Source organism: Podarcis pityusensis (genome assembly GCF_964106645.2).
Source record: "Podarcis pityusensis genome assembly, chromosome: 1".
NCBI lineage: Eukaryota > Metazoa > Chordata > Lepidosauria > Squamata > Lacertidae > Podarcis > Podarcis pityusensis.
The window spans coordinates 47762435-47790223 of NC_138028.1; the positions used below are offsets into that span (position 1 = coordinate 47762435).

The following is a 27789-nucleotide window of genomic DNA, read 5'->3' on the forward strand; positions in this document are numbered from 1 at the left end:
CTGATATAATTTTTTTGTGACTTCATTTTAGATTTTATTATGATTTGTGTGGAAATTGTTCAGTTCGGCTGTGTTTTTCTTTGGTGTTTTGTTTATTGTCTATGTTTCTAATTATGTATTTTTTCATGTTGTAAGCCACCTTGAGCATGGTTTTTAACTATGGAAAGGCGAGAAAACAAATAAGAGTACAGTGGTACCTCGGGTTACAGACGCTTCAGGTTACAGACTCCGTTAACCCAGAAATAGTACCTCGAGTTAAGAACTTTGCTTCAGGATGAGAACAGAAATTATGTGGCGGTGGTGCAGTAGCAGTGGGAGGCCCCATTAGCTAACGTGGTACCTCAGGTTAAGAAGATTTTCAGGTTAAGAACAGACCTCCAGAACAAATTAAGTTCTTAACCCGAGGTACCACTGTAAGTATGTTCTTGTGTGATGTTTCCAAGGACACTGCAAGCATATCTTCTGTTTCCATTTTTCTGAGTGCTGTGCTTCTTTCTTCTGCTCCCCCTTCCCGGGCTGACCACACACCGGATTTGACAACCGTTCTGCCAGCATAGCAGAAGCATCTCTCTATAGAAATAAAGAGCCTATCCTTGAGCTCAGCCTGTTTTTGCTGATAACCTCTCCACCTCCTGAAGTCGGTGGTCAAGGGGCATTTGAGGAACTTACAGGAGCCACTTTAATTTCCCAGAGCCCTTGCCAAGCAAAGGCCAGAAAGTTTGAAATAAACCAAGGTGATGTGTGCCACACTAAATATTGCTAATGAGCATCAGGTGTTTGCCAAGAGGAGCCTGACTCCTCATCCTCTGTATGGTAATTATTTTAAAGATCTACTTAGCATTTAGATTGCTTGGGGGAAGAAAAGCATCCAGCAAATGATTGCCTTGAGAGAGAAAAATGCCCGGGTATTAAATGGGTCTCCTTGAATGCTGTTTTCATCTATCCAGACAGAAAACAGAGGTGGCACTTTAGCCTGGGATAATTAGAAGGGCTTTGACATCATTGGGCTGTCCTTGTCAATGGCACTATAACATCTCGCCTCAAGATTAAAGAGAGGGGGAAAGAATGGAGCAGGTAGGGGAACAATAAAAGAGCACACAATGGTGTGCTTAAGCAAGCTAAAACCCATGGGCATTAAACAATGTCCTGAAGTCCGCACACAAAAGAGAGAAAGAGAAAGAGAGAGAGCGCAAAGGGAGGGGAAAAACCTGCTTTGAGATGCGCCAACTTGAATTGCTCACGCTTTGTAATTTATAACCCAAAGGGTAAACACTTCAGTACAATTTACACACAGCTACATCTGTCAGGTTTTTAAAGATCTTTCTTTTTCAGCTATTAGTGATCTTGGCTGTGATGCCGTTCAGCTCTAAGGCAGAGGTTGGCGAAACTCCACAATAAGAAAAATAATAAAAGAGCACCCCCCAGCTTGCTGCAGATGCTGAGGAGGAAGAACCGTTCAATCCTAGCTGCTAAATGCAGGGTGGCCTAGATGCTCACTGGGAAGTCTTTTCACTGGGGAGGGTTTTAAGAGACCTGGCAGGCTGTGCCCATTAGCACCAGGCAAAAACGGGGCCAGGGGTGCCAACTTGAATAAAATATTGTGGGGCCCAAGTAAGCCCTGGCCATACAGAATCAATCACAAGACGCACCATTTGAATGGCAAAGCCCATCAACTGGGGGGATGACTCCTTCAAATATTTACTAAATCATAGCACCATTAGAGAAATCGAGTCCCCTCCCTGCACAAGCTCATAACATCACCCCACTCTTAGAAAAAGGCATCTGACCAGAGATGTAAAAGAATAACAGAAAAGTTAATGAAGGCGTTTGAAGCAAATCGTAACACAATGGCACTTTTAACCCATGATAGCCATGTTCCAATATATAAAAGGATGTCACATAGAGGAGGGAGAAAGATTGTTTTCTGCTGCTCCAGAGAAGCGGACACGGAGCAATGGATCCAAACTACAAGAAAGAAGATTCCACCTAAACATTAGGAAGAACTTCCTGACAGTAAGAGCTGTTCGACAGTGGAATTTGCTGCCAAGGAGTGTGGTGGAGTCGCCTTCTTTGGAGGTCTTTAAGCAGAGGCTTGACAACCATATGTCAGGAGTGCTCTGATGGTGTTCCTGCTTGGCAGGGGGTTGGACTCGATGGCCCTTGTGGTCTCTTCCAACTCTATGATTCTATGATTCTATGATTCATTCCTTCCAAGCAATCCCCATTCCATTAATAAATCTCCAGGCCTCTTGCTCTCCCTTCTTGGTGTATACTCCAGACACCATTCTGCACCCCAAAACAGCTTACTCAGTCACCTTTGCCAAGCTAATATATATATATATATATATATATATATATATATATATATATAGTGGAGAAGTGGAATAAGAAATAAGAGGTATGTAGAGATAGCATTGGATGCTTCATTGTAAGGCCCTCAAAACTCGAAGCTCTTCTTATATAGAGAGGTCAATTATACAAAACATACATGCACATTGCATTTTATCTGCCCTAACAATGGTTCCACTCCTACAGGCTTTCAATTGTGTTTTGCATTGGTTCCCATGGAAATGTTACCAGGGGCGGCTGATATTCATTGAAACCATGTCTGTTCAGTTCTTAGTGAAAACTCTAGGCCAGTGTCCATCTGCTTTTCTTTAACAGCAGACTAACAAGACATTACACAGGTCTACTTCTGCTTTACATTTGCAGGCGTGGCAGTGGAGGTGCTGGACCATTGTCTTGCCTTGGTAATGGACAGGATGAGAGCTCAATCCAGATAAGACTCAGGCACTTTTAGTTTCCCTAGACTGGATGGATGGGAGGTAGCCTGCTCTTCTTACACTCCCTCTGAAGGAGTGGGTATCCATCTTGGGGATCCTCCTGAGCTGGAGCCTCAGGCAGCCTTGGTGGTGCAGAATGCCTTCCATCAGCTTCAGCTGGTAGCCCAGCTATGCCCCTTTCTGGACAGGGATAGCCTCACTTCTGTCATCTATGCTCTGGTAATCTCTAGGTTATATTGCTGCAATGTGCTATATATCGGGCTGCCTCTGAAGATGGTTTGGAAACTTCAGTTGGTGCAGAATCTGGTGGTTAGGTTGCTCTCTGGACCAAGATGGTTATGCTAATTTGGGCCCAGCTTCACTGGCTATAAAGCCTTAAACAGCTCAGGACCTCAAGGATTGCCTCTCCTCATAGGAACCATCCCAGACCCTGTGATCATCATCTGAGACCATTCTTTGTTTGCCTCTTCCCTGAGAGGTCTGGAGGGTGGCAACATGAGAATGGGTCTTTTCTGCAGTGGCTTGCTGCTTGTGGAATGCTCTCCCCAGGGAGGCTTGCCTCACGTCTTCATGACTTATCTTTAAGCACTAGGCAAAGATGTTCCTCTTTTTCCAGGCCTCTGGCTAATTCAACAATCTATGTCCTCTTAAACTGTGTGTGGGAGGGTATTGTTGTTTTTGTTATTGTGGCATGTATTTTTGTGTTTTTATATTGTAAAGTGCCCTGTGATCCTTGGATAAAGGTTGGTACAGAAATGAAATACAGTCGTACCTTGGTTTTCGAACAGCTTAGTTCTCGAACGTTATGGCTCCCGAATGATCAAAACCTGGAAGTGAGTGTTCTGGTTTTCAAACGTTCTTTTGGAAGCCAAACATCCAATGGAGCTTCTGCAGCTTCCGATAGGCTGCAGGAGCTTCCTGCAGCCAATCAGAAGCTGCACTTTGGTTTTCGAATGTTTTGGAAGTTGAACGGACTTGCAGAACAGATTCCGTTCGACTTCCAAGGTATGACGGTAATAAATAAGTATTTTAAAAAGCAATGTCTTAGCAGTACTAAAGGCTAAGCATGTAATCAATCTTTATTCATTACACTCTATTTGTTTATCAGTGGACTGATTACATTTACATCCCACCTTTCCTCCATGGGGCTCAGCATAGTTCTTCTCCTCCCCATTTATCCTCACAGCAACCCTGTGAGGTAAGTTAGGCTAAGATTGAGTGACCAGCCTCAGGCCACCCAGTGAGTTTCATGGCAAGTAGGGAAATAACTGCAATGTAAGAGTTTTTCCCATGACCTAGTCTCCAAAGACATGTCCCCAAAAATCTTAAGAACACATGTACATAGGAGCAAAATGTTGAAAGTGAAGGAGAGCCGCTGAATATATACAAGGGTGTAAAAACATGTATACATGCCTCAGCCTAAGTTTGTGAATCCAAATCTCTCCCCAAGAGATTCTACATAGACAATGCAAAATGCACCACTGTTTGGTATCTAAAATGTAATGCATCTTTCAAGTCTTCAGCAGACTTTATTTTGAAGTTAACCGCTGATAAAAACTAATCAAAACAGAGGTGTAGGAAAGGTCAATCCAGTTTAAAGTCAGGGAATTCCACATGGGTGTTTATAATAGTAATTTAGCACGGGTACAAGCTCCTTTACATAAGACTGCATTCTTTTTGTGTACTCTTGATGCTGCGCTCATGTTAACTTCAGGTACCTTACTGAGGCTGTTGTGTCTTCTGCGTCCATGTTCAAAGCGCACTTTGTGCTATGATAAATGTGTCCATCTGCCAGTTTGAAATGAATAAAGTTTGCAGTGATGCTCCATTTGAGAAACTCTCCACCTCGTGCTGAATCCTAAATCTGCCTGCACATTTCTTTTTCATGCCTAGACCCTTGGAACTACTGCCGGGTCTTTTAGTGGCAGCTAAAGCTGGTGTAACATTGAGCTATCGCTGGAGGTGTGAATTTACAGCTGCAGAGGCGCCTTCCCGTGGTTGCTGCAGTCCCAGAAGTAATCCAGTGCTGAAGCGTTAATGCAAATGCAGCCTAAGATGGAACCCAATTAAAATGCTGAAACACATTTTCAGAAGTGGAGTTTATTCCAGCATCCTGACACGTTCTGGTACATGCTTTGGTTAGGGAAAGGGGGGAAACAAACCTGCGTCCACATAAATTACTTTTGGCAAAGTGCATTTTAATGAAAGGAGAGGAGAAAACAAAGCCTTCCAAAAGGATTTCTGGACAGCATTTTTGGCTCCTGTTAAATAAATCCTGCTAATTCCCCATTCTGCACATCCAATTACACTGGATAAGATTTCATTAAATCTTTTAAAAATCCCTATTCCACCTTTTCCTGGTAATGAAATCACTTGTCATTGTTTCATTCTGACTAAGTATTTCCCAAGCTGAAGGCTACACTCAGCCCCTCTACTTAAAACAATGTAAGGCTTTTTTGGGGGAGGGAAAGGTCTTTGTCATGGAAGGTGGCTTCCCTAGACAAGCATCCCCTGCTGGACCAGAAACCCCAGCCCCAAATCAGATGCTGGATTTCTCCCTGCATCCAGCATTCAGACTTGTGTCTGTGGTCCCCAACACAGAGAATAATGGGCACAGCACCTAACAGGTGGTTGGGGATGCCAACCTGCCGAGTATCTTAACACAGCCACTCCTTTCCCCCACTCCGGACGGGGCTTGGATTTAGACCTTCAGAGAAGACACACAGCACTCTCTTAGCTGACTACGCCTGCCACCTGCTGCTCAGCTAGGGGACTGCAAACCGAGGTGTGTTTCTCAGTCAGGGTCTTTAAAGGAATGTCACAGGAAGTAGTAGTATATTATGTTGATTTTGTAATGGTAGAGGGAGGCCATTTTGGAAACACCTTGATTTTATTTGAATTTGAAAAGCAGTGTTTGAATCCTGGGGCATGGGGACTTTTAGCACCACCTAGCAATTTAAATGGCTTGATATTAAGACACATAATCTTCACTTAAGCAGTGATGTGAACATACAAGTCTTTGCAACTGTCAGGCTACAACTTGGGAAAAGGGGAAATCCTTGCTTTTTGCTAGCAGATGCATGTAAGTTAAAAACAGAGTAATTTCTCCTTTTATGGCGGAAAGACTCATACTGAAAGCAAGCCATACTACTGACAGGCCTTACTGTCGCCCCTCGTATTCACCCTGCTCTGATGTTAGCTCCAGCAGCGTGAGGCTTGGTTTTGATTTCCTTGCTAAATGAGCCATACTTCTTGAGTGCTTCTAATGTGATCCGAAAATCTCTCATTACCTCTGAAAGCTTCCCAAATCTTACTGTTGTGATCCCTTACAGTTGCCTGCTTAATGGCTGCAACGGAGAATCATGGAGTCCCCCAAAGTTACAGTGAAGGTGACTTCACTTAGCTGTTTGCTTCCCAGCTCGATCTAACAGAGAAACAGCAGCATCAGATACAGACAGTAGCGCATGGCCCTTTCAAAGTCCTTACTTCCGCACCAGGGCCATCTCAGCAGCTCCCCCTCTTCAGAAGTCTCCTCTACCTCCAGATATAAGAAGAGTTTGGATTTGATATCCCGCTTTATCACTACCCTAAGGAGTCTCAAAGTGGCTAACATTCTCCTTTCCCTTCCTCCCCCACAACAAACACTCTGTGAGGTGAGTGGGGCTGAGAGACTTCAGAGAAGTGTGACTAGCCCAAGGTCACCCAGCAGCTGCATGTGGAGGAGCGGAGACGCGAACCCGGTTCCCCAGATTACGAGTCCACCGCTCTTAACCACTACACCACACTGGCTCTCACACACAATCACACACCTATACTCTTTCTACATGCAGGTTTAATTGACAGAAACTGATACGGCACAGTTCTCTCACATGATTCTACCACCTTAGGGCCAATTCAGACATGCATGATTAATTATCAACATCATGCAGAAAATTTAATGTCTGAAGTGTTCATATTTGAAGTCTCTGAGTGCTCATTACACAGTTCCAGCAACAAGTGGAATGTATGATGCCATGGTTGAAAAGATTTCAGCTTGGTGCCATATACAGAAACTGCATGAAATTGTGATCAATTTAGCTTTCATATTAATGTATTTGCGTGGTGTTACATATATAGCCAAGGGATCCTGGTTTAAAACAAACAATTCCTAACGCATGGTTCAAAGCTGGCCTCTTGAGCAATTAACCATTGCTTTAAACCAGAATCCCTGGTTTGTTTATAACGTTAATTTGAGATTTTTCAAAAGTGAACTAAACTTGGCAGAAGCCCAGTCAGGTGAGAAGAGAGAGGGGGGAAGCATGAGAGCTGATGCTTCATTCCAGACTCATAGATATTCATCCTTCCGCTAAATCATGGTTTAATGTTACCAGACCTCTTTAATGTGAACCAGACCTCTTGGTAGTGAAGACCTCTGGTATAAAGTGACCACATGAAAGACTCTTTAGGACATTGCAGGGCCTATACTAATGTCAGCATGCAGGCAGCACCTCAGTTCTCTGAGATGACACAGACTTGACAGGCAAACAGTGGTACTGCTATGCCAAGGAACAATTCACTAACATGAGTCTTGCAACAGTCATGCAGGCCATAACTTTCTCTCCTGCTGTTCCCATTCAAGTATAATTCAAACCAGGTGGAAGAGGCCATGGTCCCTCTCTTGTTAGCATTCTCCTAAAGGGAACCATGTTTGCACAAAAGGGTCTGCTCTCGAAACTGGTTTAGATCCTGGGAACATATACACACCAGAATTCATGTTGGGTTGCATGTCAACACTGAGCTCATGCAACCTATGCAGTGATGCAGGTCAGTTGCACAGTGCAATGCAGCTCATCTGAGACTTGATATTGTGCATGTTAACTCAACAGTAAGTCCCACTGGGTGGTATTCAACTACCATGTCCCATCAGCTCAATGATTTCCATTTGCGCAATGGGGTTGTTGCCCGCCCCCCCCCCCCATTCCCAGCGTCCTTCCCAAATGTTCTCCAGAGGGCTGTGGAATTGATTTAGGGAACACACCGGGGGAGAAGAGGGGCAGGACATTCCGTTGCTCAAGCAGAAGTCCTTGAACTAAGAGAACATTCAAGTAACACCACTCTGGCTGTGATCCAATGAGTTCAATGGGCTTATTCCCACACAGATATCGACAGGAGCACAGTCTTAGTTGGGTGCACTGCAGTCACAAGCTTTCAGCCAGTAGCAAAGGGGCAAAGTGCTAGTCTCTAAGTCTGCTGGGAAAAGTGATGGGATCAGGAGGAAGTCAGCAAATGGTCTGAGTTCATGTTTTACACTCCAGGGAGGAAAAAAGTAAATAAACACAACCCAGCAAAGTTGGCCTTATCTCGTGCAAGGATGCAAAAGTCTGGCTTTGGTCTTGGGAACAGGCTGTGAAGCAACTCCTTAGGTCTTAAGAAGGAAATCCAGTTCTGCTTGATTTGTTAACATGGGCCAGGCACAAGAGCACAGCTTGACCATTTGGGCATCGGTTCTTCAGCACAAGCTGTGCTTACAAGAATATGGTAAATAATATAATGGGTTGCTTTCTGCATGTAACTGTATATCTCTCATGCATGTTAGTGAAGGCAGAAGGGAATGATTTTTGTTCTCTTCTGAGTCCTTCAAGCCCTTTCGCTTAGCACAGAAAGCACCAACACTTTTAACACAGGCTGTCAGGGTAATGTCATTGAATGCTTCTGGATGAGACTTAATGGATGGTTCCCTAGCAGCTGCTGCCTCACATTTATCAGTCTCAAGAGTGACCTCCAATAACCTATCCACTATAGCTTAGGCATTCATTTTCTGAACATTGTTTTCCTAGCGGTGGAAGAAAAGAGGTAAAGACAGTACTAAACAACAAAAAGCATCACTTATGCTGCATCCTCTGTAGGGGAAAAGGGGACGTTTTGTCCATGTGCTTTTCAGACAGTGTTTGCGCTTCAGGACTCATTTTAAAAAATTAAAATAAAATAAAAAATACCAACAGACCATTTAGCCAGTTGGGGTTTTAAGTTTCTTACTGCAATGTACCATCAACCCTATCAGAAACAGCAAAACAAGAAGCCGTACAGAGAATCTCTGCGATGAATTATATTAACACACGCCAGTGAGGAACCAAACACAGAAACAAAACAAAAAACAACAATAAAGACCCTAGCTGCTGCTTCTTTCATCCCCCACCCCCCACAATTAGGCATCTCCCAATAACTTAGCCACAACAATTCTTGCTGGTTTTCTCATACAGCATTTTTGTACAACACACATGCAAAATGAGAAGTGATGTCAGGTCGAAATGCCAGTGAAGCCAAACAAATCCACCAGGAGTTCATATTAAGGGTTGTCACAGACATCCATTGCGACAACTCCATGGGGCCAGAGAGCACAAGTTTCCCTGGAGAGAAAGGAATGGAGGAGAGGAGAAGAGTTGTCAGTCAGTCTTAGTCACACCTAAGTCTGGGCTACTGGGCTGCGCCCTTCCCGAGCCGTGAGCTGCTGTGGAGCTTCTTATGGAGTTACTCACAGAGGGGAAACGGCTAGCAGATGGGCTATTTCCAGGGATCTTTCCATGTATCTCGGAGTGCTTCGTTAATGGATCCAAAAACACTGACATTTCAACTGAAATAGTTATCGGCTGAGGCTCACAATCAAAATACTTAGGGTTTAAAGATAATCAAACTTCATCCCCCACCCTAACCCCTTCCATTCCCAAGAGTCTCATGCAAAAGCATCAGAGAAGTTGCCCGGCAACCATCATGTGGCTTGAAGCAGCTGCCATTGTTGGCCCAGTCTGTCTGACTGGCAGATGTTGGTCACTAGTCTGCTGGACTGGCTTTCTAAGCAAAGGCCACTGACGAAGTGCTGGATGAAGTTGCCTTTCATCTTCCATTTCTGTGAGAGGAAAGAAGGGAAGGAAGACAAAGAACAACATCAAGCGATTAAACCTGACCTCGTCTTTACTTAGTTTCTTGCTTGTTATGTTTAAAGCACACAGCTGTGTCTGTGACGCTACACACTCAAGAAGTGCTAAATAAATCGTATTTGTTCACGGTGTTATTTAGTGTCACCATTTTGAATTTCTGGCATGTGCATGACAGTTTCAGAGCTTTCCCCTTCTAATTCAGTAGCACATCTCAGTGAGAAAGGTATCCCGCGTCTCTAATGATTACAATAGTCACAGCACTATGCCATGCACACTCACCACAGAGCAAGTCCCATAGAAATCTTATTTCTGAGTAAACATGCATAGAATTGCATCTGTCAGTATGAGGCTTGGGGCATCAAGGATGACCTGATTAAGGGGGTGGAACAAGTGGCGAAGGCATCAGAAATTTGGATCATTGGGATTCTGACTGGGAGTGGGGATGAATGGTAACCAATCCTCTAGCTTTTGGAATCACATATATTTTGTACAATCAGTGGCATTGGGCTGCTCCCCCCCTCCTCCAGGCAAATTCTCTATTCTCTTTTTTCTCTTGTGAATTGCCTCCAGCAAAATTTCCATGTCTTGACTCGGGGCTACTTCTTACGAGGCAATTTATTTTTAGGCACTGCTACCCAAGTTCTAAAATACCGAAGTGTTGCTTGGATTAGTTAGGATAAGCACACGACTATAAATCATACCCCCCCCCACACACACTTTCAAATGTTTTTGAGTGGACCCAACGGTTTCCTAGTCATCACTGACACACATTTATTCACATCGACACTTCACGACTGAGATAATGTGCAAGCATTTTGTACCTGGATATGTGTTATCTGAGTGCAAAGCCTCTTATAAGAAGATGCAGCTCTGAGCAGGTAAGTGCACCTATTACCTCTTGGTTCAGCAGCCAGGCAGTCAGGCAAAGCTAAGGACAAGTCTGGCTTATTAATATAAAAACCAGTAATTTATGTGACCGAGTGTCATTTTCTGCCCTCCCCTACAGCTGTGGCTCAGCTCACTTACCCAAGCCATTCTACGCTTCTTTGCTTTGTAAGTGGCATTTTGTAGTGTGTACACATTTCTGGTCTTGTGGCATATGGTGGTACAAACCATTGATCTATTAAGGGCTAGTGGGTGGACAGTTGATTCTGCCAGACAGCAGGGAATTGGCCATGGCTTGCTTCCAACTGCACGATTCCATTTTTTAGTACAGGGCAAAGATGGGCAATCTGTGGTCCTCCGGATATTGTTGACGTCCAACTCCCATCACCCTTGATCATTGGCCATGAGAGTTGGAGTCCAGCAACATCCCTGTTATAGGTTCTTATAGCACATGAAATTAGACCCTCTCGCCTCCCCAAACATAGCCGCTTGGTGTTTTAACTGGTCCTGTGTGCTTAGAAGCCAGCTAGCATGGCAAAATGAAATGCTCAATAAAGTAACAACATAGTATAGCTATGAGAACTCCCTAATGCCAATTCTGTGGCACATTAGAGGAGACTGCTCAGCAGCTGAACGGGCTGAACCTTCCCAATGGCTCGTCTTTCCCCTTTTGCTTCTTCAGGTATAAAAGAGGGCCAGGGTGCTCTTAGAAACTTGACCACTCAGGGATATTAAATTGCTATTTGTCTCAGCTGCTTGACTGATGAGGGCAAAAAGGGACAGCCTCCAACCCCATGGCACATCCAGGTGGGAAATGGTGAGAGCTAGCAGCTTCACCCAGGCAGCTTGGCCCCTTAAAATTCACGCTAGCACACAGTATGCATTAATAATGGGCAATTCTTCTCAGGTTGACAAGCTGAACAGTTTTAGACAACCAAGACATATGCCGTAGGTTGTAGGGTAACCAGCAAATGTCCAGATGTTAAAATCTATAAACACTTGAAGTAAAGGCTTCATTAGCCATTATCATTAGTTCATTTTCTTGGAAGTACCACCTGCTACACCTGATTTCCTTTGGCAAGATCATTATTTGTCTTGAATCGATTGTGCCGTCTTCAAAGCACTCTGCCTGCTGCCACGTTACGGAATCATTTAATGATTTAACATTGGCATCCTATACATTGATATTTAACCCACTTTCACGATCGGACTCCTTCAGTTCTGTTGGTGGACTGACCATATCTCCCATACAAGCAGAACTACCTAGTACAGCAACAGTGTGCAGGAAGTTGGTGAAGAATGAGAGAGAGAATTAAAACTCTCCACAAAATCCAAGATGGGGCCCCCTTTCTAACAAACCTATCTCAGTAGCCCCTTTTTATATGGTAAGGTTGTGTAAGTACCAGGTGTTCTCTTTGTGATGATTTGAAGGACACCCGGTATCTGCTCTGCAAACACTTTGGAATCTGTAAAAGAATAGGGTTACCACGCTGAACGTTAGGCAGCTACTGTTCTTCCGGGAAGGGAGGTACCATTCTGATGACCAAAAGTGGCATGTGTGATTTGCAGAACAATGGGCTTGGTGAGGTGGAGAGCTTCAAACGTGTCCACTTTAGCACTATTTCCCTGTTGTGGTTTTTTCCCCCTTTTGCCATCACGTCCAAAATTGGTGTAGTCTTGGGAGGGACTCCCAAAAAGATTTGCTGGGGGTGGGGACTAGTCCTTGCCTGGAGGCAGTGAGTATAGACCTCTGATCTAGAGGCAGTGGGAGAGGATGAAATGTTTTCTATAAGCTTAGCCTGGTAGGCCAGCTGTAGACTTTCCTGAAGAAGACAGTCACTTAGTAACTCTTAAAAGAGCTCAGAAATTTCAGCCAGTTCAGAATGCCACTGTCTGACTAATAACAGGTGCTGACTGGGCAGGGTATATTAATCTGATACCATTTCGCTGGAATTGGTTGCCTATTTGTTCCCAACCTCAATTCAAAGTGCTGGCTCTTATTTTTAAAGCTCCAAGTCAGGAGTGGGGAACCTCTGGCCCTCCAGCTGTTGCCAAACTACAACTCCCATCAGCCTCGGCAAGCCTGGCCAATGGCCAGGAATGATGGGAGGTTGCAGTTCAGCAACATCTGGAGGGTGGAAGCTTCCTCACGAGGGTCCCCATAACTGCTTTTAGTGGACTAGGACTACAGTGCCTGGAGAGCCACCTTTCCCTGTGTGTCAGCCCCCTCCCTATCTCAGATCAACAGATAGTCTTTTGACAAGATTGTGGTGGGTTAGACTTAATCATCCTGGTACTCTTTACTGTCTGTAAGGGGACCACCTGTGATTTGTCAAGCTCTTCCATTGTACAGAGATTGCTGTCAATGGTAATTAGCCAGGGATGTTTCCCTTCCTTTGGCCCCCAGCAGCTTCCTGGCCCCTTTGAGAGACCCATGTATCATGCTGTATTTTCTGGACTAGAGGCCCACTGATCTGTAAACCTCTTTAAGTAGGATTGATATCCCTCGCTCATTCCTTAGCAGTGGCTTGCAGCTGCAGCAGGGCACCCAGCAAGCATTTTCTCCCGCTAATGAACGACACCAAACGAAAGAAACTCCTCTGTTAATTGCACAACTTGAAAGCGCAGCGGTTGTATCAACAGAATCTTTTTCAGTCATTCCGATTCAACAGAAAGGTAAGGTGAGAGAGGGCACAAGAGTGAGGACAGAGGGCAGGGATGACATGTAGGGAACTGTATTACCGCAATTATTGCATCTTGTAATTAGTTAGCTGTAAATGGCGGGCTTGGTTTCATTAACCTCCCACCCCCACCCCGTCACACACATGCAGGCTTGCCACTGCATTTTCCAGGACACGGCCCAAAGAGCAGTAATGTCACTGTACAAGACGCAGCTTCGTTTGAAATTTCACATCTGATGGCTTGAGTGCACAAAAGAGTTATTAAAAATAACCCAGCCTTGGGCCAGCAGAGTGGAGATGAGATCTTCCATAGCAGAAAGAAAGAAAGAAGAAAGCATTCAAGTTTGACCTTGGCTAATATTGTAGGTCTGAATCATGCATGCAAACTGGGTGGCTGTTTGCAAGCCTGTGGGCCCAGATCTACATCAACATTTCTCAAACATTGGGCCTTGCTGAAATGGTGTCTCCTCAATGCGAGTACCAGCAATTCCCCACATACTGAGTAAAGGTGGTTGGGAGAAAGGGATGTTTAGGAGCAGGGAGGGAAAATAGGCCCTCCCTCCTCTGAAGGGAAAGGGTCAAAGGCTGAATGAAAGAAAATTAGAAAAAGGTAAAACGTTGATCAGAGTTTTCCTTCTCCTAGATCGGCTACCTTCCCAGGTGGACACGGCCCATCTGCCCCTCACTTCTCTCTATACTAGCATGTGCAGAAACCGCATTAAAAACAAGTGTTCTGGAATCAAAGATTGTGTAATACATGGACTACAAATGCTAATCTTTCTCATTCCCACTTTGAAACCCCTTCACTTCAAGCTATGCACTAAATAAAACCAAAAGAATTTGAGCTGTGGGAAGCTAATGCCTACTAAAAAAACCAAGTACTATTCTGCTGCAGGGGTCACATTCAGAAAGGAATGTTTTCTCAGATTATTATAAAGTAGATGCTGATCCAAGCACCTGAAAAATCTCTCTCTCTGTGTGTGTGTGTGTGTGTGTGTGTATGTGTGTGTGTCTGCAATGGCAATCTGTCTGTTCCTGTAGCGTTCCATTTCCCCCTCTCTGGAAGCAAGCGACAGAAGAAACCGCATGATAAACTTCCATCACTTTCCGCTAGCAACTAATGTTTCACACCCAATTTGTCCATAACAAAATAAGATTTTCAGAATATTTGGGAGTAGGTGTCACTCTCTTCTTCTTCTTCTTCTTCTTCGAGTACCCAGATACTCATCTACATAGAATAATTACTCCTCAACATGGCAATTAAATCATTCCAGTGCAACTAATATAGCAGGTTAAAAAAAACACCACCTATTGATAACACTTCAGAAATACAGCAAAAATATTTTTAATGGAAGAACAATTCTCCATTGTCCCAATTCTTACATAAAAAGAAAATGTAAGAAGTTTGCACTTTTTAAGAATCATCATATTTGCCTTGTGACAAACATAAACCAAGTAGAAAAGCTGACAAAAAATAGGATTGTTTGACTAGTCAATAGATTTATTATAATTATAAGATTTCCTACTTAATATAAAAATACAATATTAAAACAATTTATGCTAAGAATAAGGTGGATTCTAACATGTATCTATCTCAGGTGCCAAAGACTAGGGTGAAGAGATGTTCCTTCAGCACCTGTCAGAAGATATACAAGGAACTCTGCCTCTTGGCATCAGGCAAGAAATTTCACTGTACTCTTTTCAACACCAACTTAAAATATGTTTGTTTAGGTGAGCCTAGCCAGACATGTAGAAGTTGCATGTGTTTTATTTCCTTTTAGCTACTGCAGATTTTAATCATCTTTTGGATATTTTTCAATACCTGCTTTTATTGTTGATTCTAACGTTTTGCCAAATAATATTAAATCATAGAATCGTAGAATTGGAAGGGACCCCAAGGGTCATCTAGTCTGCCAAAGGCAGCAGAAAAAACAGTGCTAGTGGTCCCTACCAGTGAGTGCTGTCAGAAAAAAAGCTGTTGTGTGTGTCTTTAAACAAACATGCCCAGCTGTGAGACTTTCAGCATTAGGGGGAGTAGGATTGGGGAAGCTTCACTGTGCTGGTGTTTCTGCACAACTACATTGGCCAAGACTTGGGGATCCCCCCTGCCTCCCACCCTCAGAACAGGTAGCTTTTCCTGGGATGCTTCGCTTGGCTCTTAATTGGTCCATCCATAACCCAGCTTATTTCAACACATTGCCACTATTTTCAGAGTCTGTCCAATGGAGTTTTCAGGGTCTAGTTTGTCAGCCACAGCACATCAGTGGCAGCCTGATACAAACTGCATGAGTTCTACCAACTGTGGAAGATTGCCATATATTTTGGGGACATTTTGGTACTGTGTTTAATAATTGTTATTTTTGTACAGTGTATGTTTACATTGTATCAAATGCTTATTGTGGAGGGCTTTATTTGCATAATGTCATATGGTAACTTGCACTGCTATTGTGATAGAAATTTGAAGCACTTCTATTAAGCAACACTTTTAAATGAAGTGATGCCAAGGGGGGAGCTCCAGAAATCCAGTGATTTGGGAAGGATGCCATCTGGGATTCTTAAGAATGATGGAGAAAAAGGCTAGTGAAAAATAATAAAATCAACAGACAGAGCCCAATGCCATATCCACAAAGTCTATTTCCTTTCTAGGCCAAAACAGGATTAGCTTACTTTTTCACTTTAGCCCCCTTTTTGCCCTGGTCAGTTCCTGAGATGAGTTTTGAGTTTTGGCACGCATACAAAAAGCAGCACGGGAATTGTTGTAGAAACATTCCTTGCTAAATGGCTCATAATAATGAAGGCTGGAAAAAAACAATAATGAAAGAGAAGAACCATGCTTCTGAGCTTTTGGATTCCATTTGAATCCAGAAGACTGCAGAGTACTGGTCTCATATGCAAGCATGGCTCATTCATTGTTTCCATTTCAAAAAGGACACCAGCTAAGAGCTGCAGGTGACAGAGACTTGGCTTCTTAGGCACAAGAGACAATGGAGGATGAGTTCTGCAGCAGCAGCAAGAGCTCGCTATGCCACAGGGAGGAAGATTTTGTGAAAGCACTTAAGAAGAAATTAGTGACCTAGTTCCAAAGCAGGCCAGTGTGCGCGTGGTCACCAGCAGAGGAGGAAGGTAGGCCTAGGCAAGAACAACTCACCGGGGACATTCACACAGCCCTAATTTCAACGGCAAGAGTTTATCCAGGGCATATGTGTTGTGACAGTTTTTATGGGCGCTCCTACATTAGCCAGAGCTCTTGGGAAACTTGTGCTTATGTTCTCTATGGGCAAGGTTTTAAAAGGAATTCTGTCCTTGTTTTTTGTTTTGTTTTTTAAAACAGAGACGTATAGGCAATTAGGAGTACCTGAACAGGTCGATACTGCTGGAGATGAAGGAGGGGCTGCACATATTTAGTTTAGACTTGTCAACTCCCTCATGCAGAACAGATTCATTCTGTGTCGCAGCTATTAATAGAAATAGAAAAACCTCCCATACCAGGAATTTGGAACCTTTCCTGATCTATGGGTTAGATGAAATCCCCCCCCCCTACTTTCCATCCATTTAGCAGGTAACAAACTGGGGGGGGGGTGTCAATTTTTGGAGGGGGACTGGAAGAATTCAGGGAGGCATTTTTCAATGGTTTCTCTCTTTTCTGCCCCTTTTCTTATTTAAAATCCCCTTGAGGCTTCAAACTGTATTTTTGCTGCCACACATACAAGTAGCTGCAGCAACAAACAGGGATGCTCTTAGAGACCACCAAAAAGCAACAGTTATTTTGCTGTGACCTGGAACAACCCTTTGTCATGATATAGCACTGTTCCAGGGGTATCCTGGAGAAAAAATAGGAGCTGCCAGTCATGGTCACGATCTCGCCCTCCCCACAGCTCCCTTGAAATGACGTAGCATAGTTTGAGAGGAGCTATAAGTTGCAGGAGGGGTGGGGCGTGTAACCTGGCCACCTGTTGAGGGCTGCTACGAATAACTGTGCTTCAGCCACCCCACCTTCGGCAATAGCAAAAATACAGTTTATTATAGTAGGGTTATTCAGACACAAAAGTTGTTGAGCTTATAGCAATAGCCCCCCCAGTGCTCTCAAGCTTGAGCCAGGGTTGTCTGCACCAGAGCCAGACCCTGAACAAGAGCCACACACACACTTTAAAAAAAAAAAACACCCCAAAATCCAGGGCATTTCCTTTAAAATGTAAAATTCCCCCCGGATGGGCATGTATGACCACTGGGAGTTCCCAGACATATTGCAACCCTATATTATAGTAGCTTGGGGTAAAGAAAGGGAGGGGGGAGATAAGTCACTGCCACTCACTACCAGTTGTAAGTTGCATCACATAACCTTTCAGAAATTTCTCCCCAAAATTCCACCCTCAATTTTGACATACTCCCCGCCCCCAAGGAAATATGAACCAGAAATTTGAAGCTGAGCCCTAGTTTTTAAAACTCACGCAGGAAAGCAGCCAGTTTCAGCGTAAGATATCCTATAGCAGGCTTTCCCAACTGGATGCCCCCAAAATGTTGTCTGACTCTAGCTCCCATCAGCCACAGTCAAGAGTGGCCAGTGTGCTTTGGATGGCACTCACACCTCTCTCTCTCTCTCTCTCTCTCTCTCTCTCTCTCACACACACACACACACCAGCTTTATGATATCACCATGGATTGTATCCCATCTCCAGAGCCAAACCACCCTTACACAATAATTTTTAAAACTAAACTACAATGGCACCACAATCACAGGGGAAGTGTGATTAAGGAAGCACAGTACCTGTCTGCCATCTTTCTGATTGCATGCCTCAATTGTGATCTGAGAGCCAGCGGAGAAAGAGGTTATTGAAAGACACTTGTCCTGCTGCCTGATTAAAGGGTCACTGAATATCCACTCCTTTGGAGGAAGAAGAAAAGAACACAGTTCAGTGATGGAAACACAATACCTCTTTCAGCCATCAAGTGCTCAGTGCATGTTGCTTTTGCTTGTAAGAAAAGGGCTGACTCAGACCTTTTCGTCACCTGAATTTCTCTATGCAATGGCCTTTGGGCATGCATGTACCTGTGGTTGCAAGGACAAAGCACGGTGCGAACTAGCAGGAGGGGTCCACTTACTTCTTCAGAGGTTACTGAACCTGCAGAAGCAGCAGCTTTCAGTATAGAGGGGAAACATAGCAGGAAAAAGGCAAGAAACGCTGCATATGTGAAGGACACTCGGTTTTGGAAACAGAGACTGAAATCCTGATATAGTTTGGGAAAGACTGGGCACTCAAAGAATTCAGGGTTCAAAAAAGAGCTTTTGAGGTATGCTTCAAAGGATACTAATTGGCTCTCCCTCTTGCTAGACAACAGCTTGTCCAAGGATTTCAACCTTGGACAACCTTTCCCCATGATTGGCAGAGGTGGTAGGCCAGGGCGTGCGGGGAAACACCTTTCAGCCTAAGGGCCACATCCCCTTATGGAAAACCTCCCAGAGGTCACATGACAATAGTGGGTGGGGCCAGAGGCACAGCTGAGCAGTGCAAGAGATGTGCCTCTTACCTTCCATGTAGTAGCCTTACCTTACAACAATCCAAAAAACAGAGGGTTGGTTTTTTTTTACATACAGCCCATACACCTCTTTCCATCTGGACCAGCAAGAGGCAGTATCACAGTGCAAGGACACATTCCATGCAAGAGCATGCAAGGAAGGGACAGAGTGGGACCAGTGAGAGGTGGGGCTTAGGGAGAGGCTTGGGGGTGGGGCAAAGCCTGGGCACCGTCCCGAGGGTCTGATGGAGAGATCAGTAAGGACACATTCAAGCCTTGGGCCTGAGGATCCCCCCCCCCCACTTGCTTTTTCTAGAACAGGCCACAGTTTCTACTTATCTTCCCCAATAGGGAAAGTTATCAACCTGTTTCTAAAACATGATTGTAGCTATTGTCTATGGTGGCAAAACATGCAATTTATCATTAGGGAGACAGCATAGACACCCACCAGTAACAAACACAGAGCAAGAGGGCAAGCCCACTTCATTGATTTACCCTCCCACCTAATAACCATCCTTCCCAACAGACAATTAACATTCGCCTTCTTCGCTGGGATAATTCCCAGGACAGAGATACAGTTCAATGAATTTCAGCAGTTTCAAACAATGACAAAATAGCACAGCAAGTCAAATCAAACAGCTTGTTGGACGCTGTCTGCAGGCTCATTCCCAACCATTAACAGATGTGAGCGAGCATTTGTTGGCATCCAGTATCCTACTGCGACCTTTTGCTGACTCAAGCGGCTTCCTTGCTATATGACAGCATCTGAATGAAGGGTTCCCGGTCGAGATTGTCAGCTGGAATAAACTCCTCAGAAGCCACTGAAGTTTAAAGGGTTTTGCAAAAAGCAAGATTCTGTAACTACGTGTTATGTTTGTGGCTATTTACTATGTACTCCAATAGTTTGTTCTGTATTTTATTCCGTATTGTTCTCTTTCCAGGAAATAATTAAAAATATATTTTTTAAAAAGTCGAGAGGATTTTGCCACACATAGCATGAGCTGCTAGGTTATAGAGCAGTTCTATTATGAATGCCCATAATGAATTATAAAGAAAGCAGCTACTATTTCAAGCCAATTTTGAGAGCATTTGAAACTGATTCTTATTCAACATAGAGGGGATTTGCTACCTACTCCAGAATAAGCAAAGCCAATATTTATTCACAAAGAAATTCCCCCCTAGGTGGCTTACAAACAAAACAATACTAATACATCATAATCAGCAATAGAAAAATATAATTTTGTTGCAAAAGGGAGAGGAAACACCCCCCCTCCTGGAGATTTAAAACACCAATATAAAAACCTGGGTGAATGAAAAGGTCTTAGGCTGTGTGCTCTGGATCCAATGCACTCACAGCACTGCTTTGGGAAGCAATGTCCATACAATGTTAATCACAATCCACATTTATCTAGAGGGGTGTTGAAACTTTTTTCAAAGAGGGCCGGATTTGATGAAGTGAACGGCCGTGGGGGCCGACCAAGGGGCCAAGCAAGGTTGTTGACCTTTTTTTAGGATTGAAGTTGTTCAGCATTTTATAGGATTTTACCCCTAAGTTGTTGAACTATTTTTAGGATTGAAGATTTTACCCCAGAAAATAAACTACCACAGGGGCTGGATTAAACCAACCGGGGGGCTGGATTAGGCCCCCAAATGGACTTTTGACATGCCAGCTAGAGGAATCCAACGTCACACTATGACCTAGCTGCATTTTAAACTGGCAATGTATGCACAGCCTTAACCGATTTAGAGCAGTAAATTCTTTACAACAATCTGTCGCCATAACGTCTAACTCCTACAACCTGCAGGATCTAATTCCGTGCCTTGCATTCTGTGGAATGCTCTCCCCAGGGAAGTTCGCCTGGTGCCTTCATTATACACCTTTAGACACCAGGCAAAAACGTTGCTTTTTAACCAGGCCTTTAGTAGTTGTTCTGATTGACATCCTATGCCCTTTTAAAATGTGGCTCTTTTTCGGGGGGGGGGGTGTGCTATGTGGAATTGATTGATTGGTTTGGCGTGACCCCTGCTAATTGATTTACGATCCACAATTAGCTCTTTATGCCCGGCGCGCTTCCTCCGAGCTGCGCCACTCAGCTCCGTCTCCAGTAGCTCTCCAGTCACGCCTCAGCAGAGTTGAACACAGCAGCGAAAACTGTCACGTAGCTTCACTTAGCTTCAGACAAACACACACAGAGACCAGGTTTGTCCATTTCAGTCCTTTATTCCGACATTCCCCAGGAAATCCCTGGGCTCACCGCAGCCATGACAAAACTGCGACCTCTTTCTCACAGAGACCAGAGGGGAACAGAAACGTAACTCCTCCCAGCTCCTCCCAGCTTCGAAAGCTGACGTCAGAATGCTGAGGCATCATGGGAACAACTTAACCAGTTAAGTTCCAAACCCAACATGCTATTGGGTTGTTGTTTTTATTTTGATTATATATATATTGTGATTATTATGTTGATCTTTTCTGTGAACCGCCCTGAGACCTCCATGTATAGGGCAGTATATAAATTCAAATAATAATAATAATAATAATAATAATAATAATAATAATAATAATAATAAACGTGTGCAACCACACCCAGGATCAACATACATATATTCCCTGTGTGATAGTAGTGCCATTAACTTTTACAGAACTGGTGAAAAGCTCAGGGGGGAATAAAGTGGGCATTATTCCCATTATTCCCTGCAGATATTATGCATTGATTTCACTTTTTTTGTCCTTCATTGTAGTTCAGGAAAACTGCCTCAAGACATAAAAGTTTGTTTTCACAATACCATAGCTCCCAATGTCCTTTAAATAGCTGCCTCCGCCTCCTCTGTTGGACAGCTCCTGCATATGGCAAGGGACTTCCTGTCTCTACATCTGAACTGTGTCCTTAAGGCAATAGTAAAACAGAATAGTAATGGAATTGTAAGATAATAAGTGGATCTGGGTCATTCTTCACATTAGCTCTCCATTCTCTTTACTGCTCCCCTAGTTCCAAACAACGCTATGTGGGCATTGTATCTCAACTGCTGCCCACACGATGCTGGAACTCTGAGGGCTGGTTTCTGTGAGTTTCTCTGAATTTTCTCCCTGACCCTGTTCTGGCTGTACACCTACACGCTGTGCTGATTTTCAAGGGCCAAGGAAATGGCCAGAGGGGAGATGTCTGACTGAAAGAAAAGCTCATGCCAAGCAGTGCCTATTCGGAACAAGAGCTTGGGCTACCAGGGTTGGCCCAAGACATTTTGGTACCTGAGGCGAACCACAGAAGGCCTCTCCTGCCATAGAAGAAGGGTGAGGAATCAGGAATAAGGGTGCAGGGAGTGAAGTTAAACAATGGGAATAAGGGTGGGAGGAGACCAGCAGTGTCTCCTATTGGCCAAGAGGCTGCTATAGAGGTGGTACTGGGGGGGGGGGCAGCTGCCAAGGAGGCAGCCTCCAGCCTCCAAGTACACCACAGCTGTTACTGCAATCACAACAGCAGCAGTGGGTGATGCATTCCTTGGAGGCCGGATCTGCTGCCCCTGTGGATTGTGCTGCATGAGGCAGTAGCCTTGTGGGCAACCCATTTTATGATGGTTTGCTGTGCAAGTACTTTATCAAGGGGGTCCACTCAAGTGGCTGGGGAGGACCTTCAGGGAAGGATGAATCCCAGTCAATTCCTTCTCTGCCCTCCAACAAGGAGAATCAATGTGGCTTGGAGGAAGAACTGAGGTAAGGCCTGATGAGGCCTAGCCCTATTGTCCACAAATTATCTACTGCCTCTGCCCAGCCAAGGGATCCACCAAGATCACCATGCTTCAAATGCACACATTTACCTTCCCCAGTAGGTAGTAGAAAAGCAGCAGAAAAGAATAAAGGGACCAACTTCAGTTCACCTCACCTGAGTGGCCACAGGATTGTTCACTGTCCCTTTACAGCTTCCAACCCCTGCTAGAGAATTCCCTGCTGTATCCTGTCCCTGAGACTCCAAGCAATTTGCTCCTTGCTTGATGATGCCAGGAATCAGCTCCTTTTCTGGAACCCTGAGAGACAAAACAAAACCAGAACACAAATTGCCAAATTATCAATACCATCTCTATGTTTGATGGTGATAATCCAGAAGAAAATAAAAATAAATCTTCCATATACATATGAGAATAGTATCATACGACACAGAAATGCTATCCCACCTCTGGAGTGAAACACAGCAATAAAAAGAATATTGCAATCAACTGAAGTCACTGAGGGAATTCAAGAAGAACACCAATTGTGAGAATGATAATACCATGTTAAAGCAGGTACATATGTGAACTGTTTGTTTTTCTTGGGCTACAAATTGTACACAAGAAAGTCTGTTTCCCCCAAGATTAACTATGCCCCTTAACTAACCCACTCCTGCTCTTTCGTACTTCAGTAATTAAAGAAGTGAGGTGCATCTTACACCACATTTACCTCAGTGATACTAACTATTTTGTACCAGTTAAGCAAGCAGACTTTTTGATCTTTTTCAAATTATGGTGAAAGGTTTCAGAATTAGTCTTATTCATTTTAAATACAACAGATTATAACTTCTAAACATATTACAACATATACTGGTATATGTATTCTCATTTCTATTACTCCAACTGATGTACCACATAACTGCATTGTTCTCTGAGTGGATTATATATTTTTGCCTTCTAGGATGCCTCATGAAAGAAGGCTACATCTTGCTTATGAGGTTCTAAGGCTTTATCCTTTCACAATAAATTAAGCTTGACCCAACTGTGCCTTCTACAGTTTCCCATAGCAACTTTTCAGAAAACCTGATCTTTACCACTGAATCAGAGCAAACATCAATCGTGTTTTCTACAGATTTATGTTTGCTCCAATTCACGGCTAAGGAGCAGGTTTTCCCAGGAAAAGCAGCAGAGGAAACACAAAACCACTCGGAACCATGCCTAGAAACATGAGACAAGTGGACAATCCCTTGGACTCATGCTTTCTGGGCATGAGACAAAGCAGAAGTGTGGATGAGCTCCCAGTTGTCTAATCCCACCTCAAAAGTTCAAGCTGCCATAGTGAAGAGGCATTGGTTCAAACAGAGCCATGTCAGGCCCATGGCTGGGAGATACAGAGATACCAGTTCCAGAAAAGAACCTCCAATTTGTCATGTATCTTTCCAATGTGCTACAAGCATGTTTTACCTCTTGGGAAGGCACCTGCCACTTTCCTCCTTCCCACAATGTTAAATATACATCCTGCGGTTTTACTTGAGATTCAAAGGATGACTCACTTGAGCTCAGGGTAGACGTTCTCCAAGTACCACTGGAAGGATTTACAGTTCAGTTTCCTGCGCTGTTCCACCCGGTCCACAATACTGGAAGCAAAAGCAAATTGTTCCTATCTTCGTTGTGAATGTGGACAAAAGAGATTCTCATAACACAGGCAGAACACAAGCAAAGATTACAAAATGCCCAAATGTGTGAAGTGCAGCCACATGCTACTGAAACAATACAATGACACATTTTCACAACACCTATGCTAACAAGTCCTAACAGAGGTGCTTTTGTAATTTCTATTTTAAGCTTAGCGCAGGGGGCAGGGAGGAATCTCAGGCTGATGGGCTAGGTCGGACCTCTTCTGCCTGTCTCTTCCTCCTTTCCCAAGGCATCTATTAATGTAGTCCCACTCCTCTGCTCATCTTGAACCCTTTTGGGCTGCATGGGCCAGATATGGGTGTATCCTACGGCTCACTGTGAGAAACTGAAGTAGCATGGGAGTGTTTATTCTGCTCCCAGTAGCATCTTTCTCCTTGCTTTGCCTAGGATCCAGTTATGTAAGGGTAAAGAGAAAGGTAATATACAGAAGCAGACCGCAGGGCGGGGGCAGCGCTGGTTACCTAATCTCCTGGCAGCAAAGTCTCCACAGGCTACTGTGAGGGGCAAGGCGGTGGAGAGGTTAGCACCAGCTAAGCCAATAAGGTTCCACAGCAAAAAAACACTTCACCGTCTTGCCTGCTATCACTGCCAGGAGGTCAGGTAAATGCCGCCACCTCAGCCCGGGGTTTGTTTATGGTGATATAAAAAGTGAAGTCACAATGGATCCCTCAGCTGCCGAACAAAACTCATTTGCTCAGGCTTCACAAACTGAAAAGCAGACATACATACCAGCAAATCATATGCTGGTGCAGTCACTGGTGTTGCCCTTCTCTCAAGACGTCCTTCCTTTTTACGTTTTACAAGTGTGATGCATTAAATTGTCAACTTAATTTTTTTTTTAAAAAAAACCTAACCTGTAATGGTATTTTAAAATGCACAACTGTTCTGGGGATTTTGCGTATGAGAGATTTCTTAGGAACATAATGGGTGACAGCCAATCAGTGTCATATATAGCAGGTTTCAGCTATGAATCTGCAAAACATTTTTTTTTTATAAAATCCCCATAGCAAAACCCCTTGCCTGAATCCCTGGCAAAGTGCTGCCTTGTCAGGTAGACATTATGCCTAGAAATGTGCTAAGAAGAGCCCTTTTAGATCAAACCAACTAAAGGCCTAGTATCTAGTACAGCATTCTATAATGGCCAACCAGATGCCGAAGCCCACAAGCAATAGCTTTCTCCTAGAAATGGGTATTGAGAGGCATAGTAACTGATCCCAGAGGCAGGATATAACCCTCATGTTCATTACTGGTCACTGTTGATAGGCTAAAGCTCCAAAAGTTGCCTAATCCCCTTTAAAGTCATCTAGTTCAAGCCATTTCAATTATACAGAGCCACTACCATAGAGTGCAGGACATGAACTTATGTTTAAATATAAAACCAATCAATACAAGAATGTGTTAATCAGCTGTTCGAATCATGTTTCCAGGGGCATGTTAGTCATGGAAGAGTGCCTATGCTGTCAGCTCTCCCTAAGAGTAGCTTATAAGAGCTATCTGACACGAATACCCATTTGCCTGGTTTGGGATGCTTACCTTCCAAATGACTTTCCAATGGCAGATGGCCTGGCCTCATAGTAATACTGCTTGTATTCGTCCATCCATACTTCTGCTGTACGTTTGGTATTTCTGCAGATGGGAAAGGTGAACCACGGTTATTTACTGTACCACATGTCACAACATGAAATTAAGTCACCCTTATGGAAACTTCAACCCTCCCAAATTCTCATTGCCAGCAAATTTGGAAGCACAGGGATGTCATCACTAAACTTGTACATTTTCCCCCAAACAGGAACCAATTGATGGGTGGTGGTGTTTGCACCCCATCTCTGAGCTTGCAAGACCACAACTGATTCATCCATCCCAACGGCTGCATCAACATAAAACAGCTATTCAACTGTTATTTTCTCTAAGGTTATTTATATCCCACAGAACCTTGGATATGCAGGGAAGAATTCAACATAGTTACTAAGCTTGCCTGATGGAATGACTGGCCTTCTTCTTCCCCTACATGCTATTGTGAGGGTTCTTCTGAACCTACCCGAGAGCCAATTTGGGGGAGAATGCATGGAAAAGAGAGGGGGGTGTTCAGATGGAACAACACCAGCACATTCCTGTGAGAAAATCCCTGTAAAGGAAGAGGTACACTGGTTTCCCACCATGGCAGCTAATAAAATTCTATGGCAGTCACTCAGTTACCCTTCCTCTATCCAGTGGTGTTTGCGTGTGAGTGGGACAGAGTTCTGCTTGCACAATGGGACTTCTCCATCCTCTCCTCTCCCTTTCAGCTCTCTGCTCTGGAACATTGACAGCATAAGGGACTGCAGAGGAAGTCCTATTGTGCAAGGAGAACTTTATTCACATGATGTTGGATACAACTCATTGCCTCCTCTCAAAGTTGCTGCCACTCTGTGGCACATGTGGAGGATCCAGACGCCTCTTAACCCTCCTGCATACTTGGAGTCATAACAGGTGCAAAATATGTAAGAGGGTTGAGACATCTGGATCTTCCACATATGCCACAAAGCAGCTATGAGTGGAGGGTAATTGAACAGGGATTCACTGGCTGCCGTGCGGGGGTAGAAAAACTTATGTTGCTGGTGAAGAGAAGAGGAAAACCGGGGCTGCTGTTTTTGGCAGGAGCCGCATGTTTTCCATAATGTCTAATTCTGGCCAAAACATATCAGCGGTTTGCGAGAACCCACACAGAAATTAACACTGGGTTACTATAGACCACAAGTATTGAGCCTGTGCAGCTGTACTCCTGCATGATAAACAGTCACCCTTAATTTAAAAATCATATTTTTACATTAAATAGGGGCTCACTGTCAAATATACTTCAATGGTTTTTATAAACTGCTATTTAATTAGAGTATAGCTCACACACTACTCTGCATTAGTATAGTGGTTTTTTCCAAGTATATAAAGTATATACCCAATGTATATAGAGGCTTTAAAATACTATTTCCAGAGTATTAGAGAAGTGTTTGCTATAAATACAAATAAACAAAAACAGCAGGAAACGAGATAGATTTAGCCAGGAATATCCAAGCAGCTTTCATGAATTCCATTTGGGTTCATACTCAAGTCCCTGAGTGAAGGAAGGAAACTGGCAAATACCTCAAGAAGTTGGCCCCAGTGTCCTTTCTTTCCTTCAGGCAAACGCTATATCCTAGTTGGGCCCAAAAGCACTCTGCCACCCTCCTGTTTCCTGAACTGGGATCAAGGAGTCACCCATTCCTACTTGATATAGGTCAGCGCATTTCCCTCAGGGAAGTCATACGGATGGCGCTTCCTGAAAACGTGTCCTACTCGGCTGCAGGGAACGATCTCCAAGCTGCCTCCACACATCCAGACGCGGAAAGAAAGCTCTAGAAAAGATCCAAGACAGCAGAAAAATAAGGTGAGAGAAGAAATGTGAAGGTTTTATGCCTTATTTTTCACTCCCATCTCACCTTGTACATGACTAATACAATGAGAAACCACAAAGGCAAGAACGAGTAAAGTGAAAGAGGATTTCTTAAAGCAGAGATGATGCTTCTTGCTGAGGGGGGAAATAAATGCATTTCCAGATGGTTTCCCCTCCCTGGTCCCTCTGATCAGGATAGCGATGAGCTT

General features: G+C 43.9%; 1 protein-coding gene across 2 annotated transcripts in view; it reads right to left on the reverse strand.

Moving 5' to 3' along the window:
* Positions 1 to 8774: 8774 nt before the first annotated feature.
* The window catches only part of GALNT16 (polypeptide N-acetylgalactosaminyltransferase 16), a 139408-nt gene continuing 120393 nt past the window's right edge, over positions 8775 to 27789 (reverse strand). Inside the window, exons 10-15 of one of the 2 annotated variants that reach the window (XM_080992968.1) lie at positions 27416 to 27542; positions 25708 to 25800; positions 24030 to 24113; positions 22656 to 22797; positions 18029 to 18145; positions 8775 to 9666 (exon numbers count right to left, since the gene is read on the reverse strand). In XM_080992968.1, the coding sequence (XP_080849094.1) occupies positions 9529 to 9666; positions 18029 to 18145; positions 22656 to 22797; positions 24030 to 24113; positions 25708 to 25800; positions 27416 to 27542 (701 nt within the window). In that variant the 3' untranslated portion in view covers positions 8775 to 9528. Of the gene's footprint in view, positions 9667 to 18028; positions 18146 to 21561; positions 21662 to 22655; positions 22798 to 24029; positions 24114 to 25707; positions 25801 to 27415; positions 27543 to 27789 lie in introns of those variants that run through there. The other variant, XR_013982152.1, reaches the window with a different exon arrangement.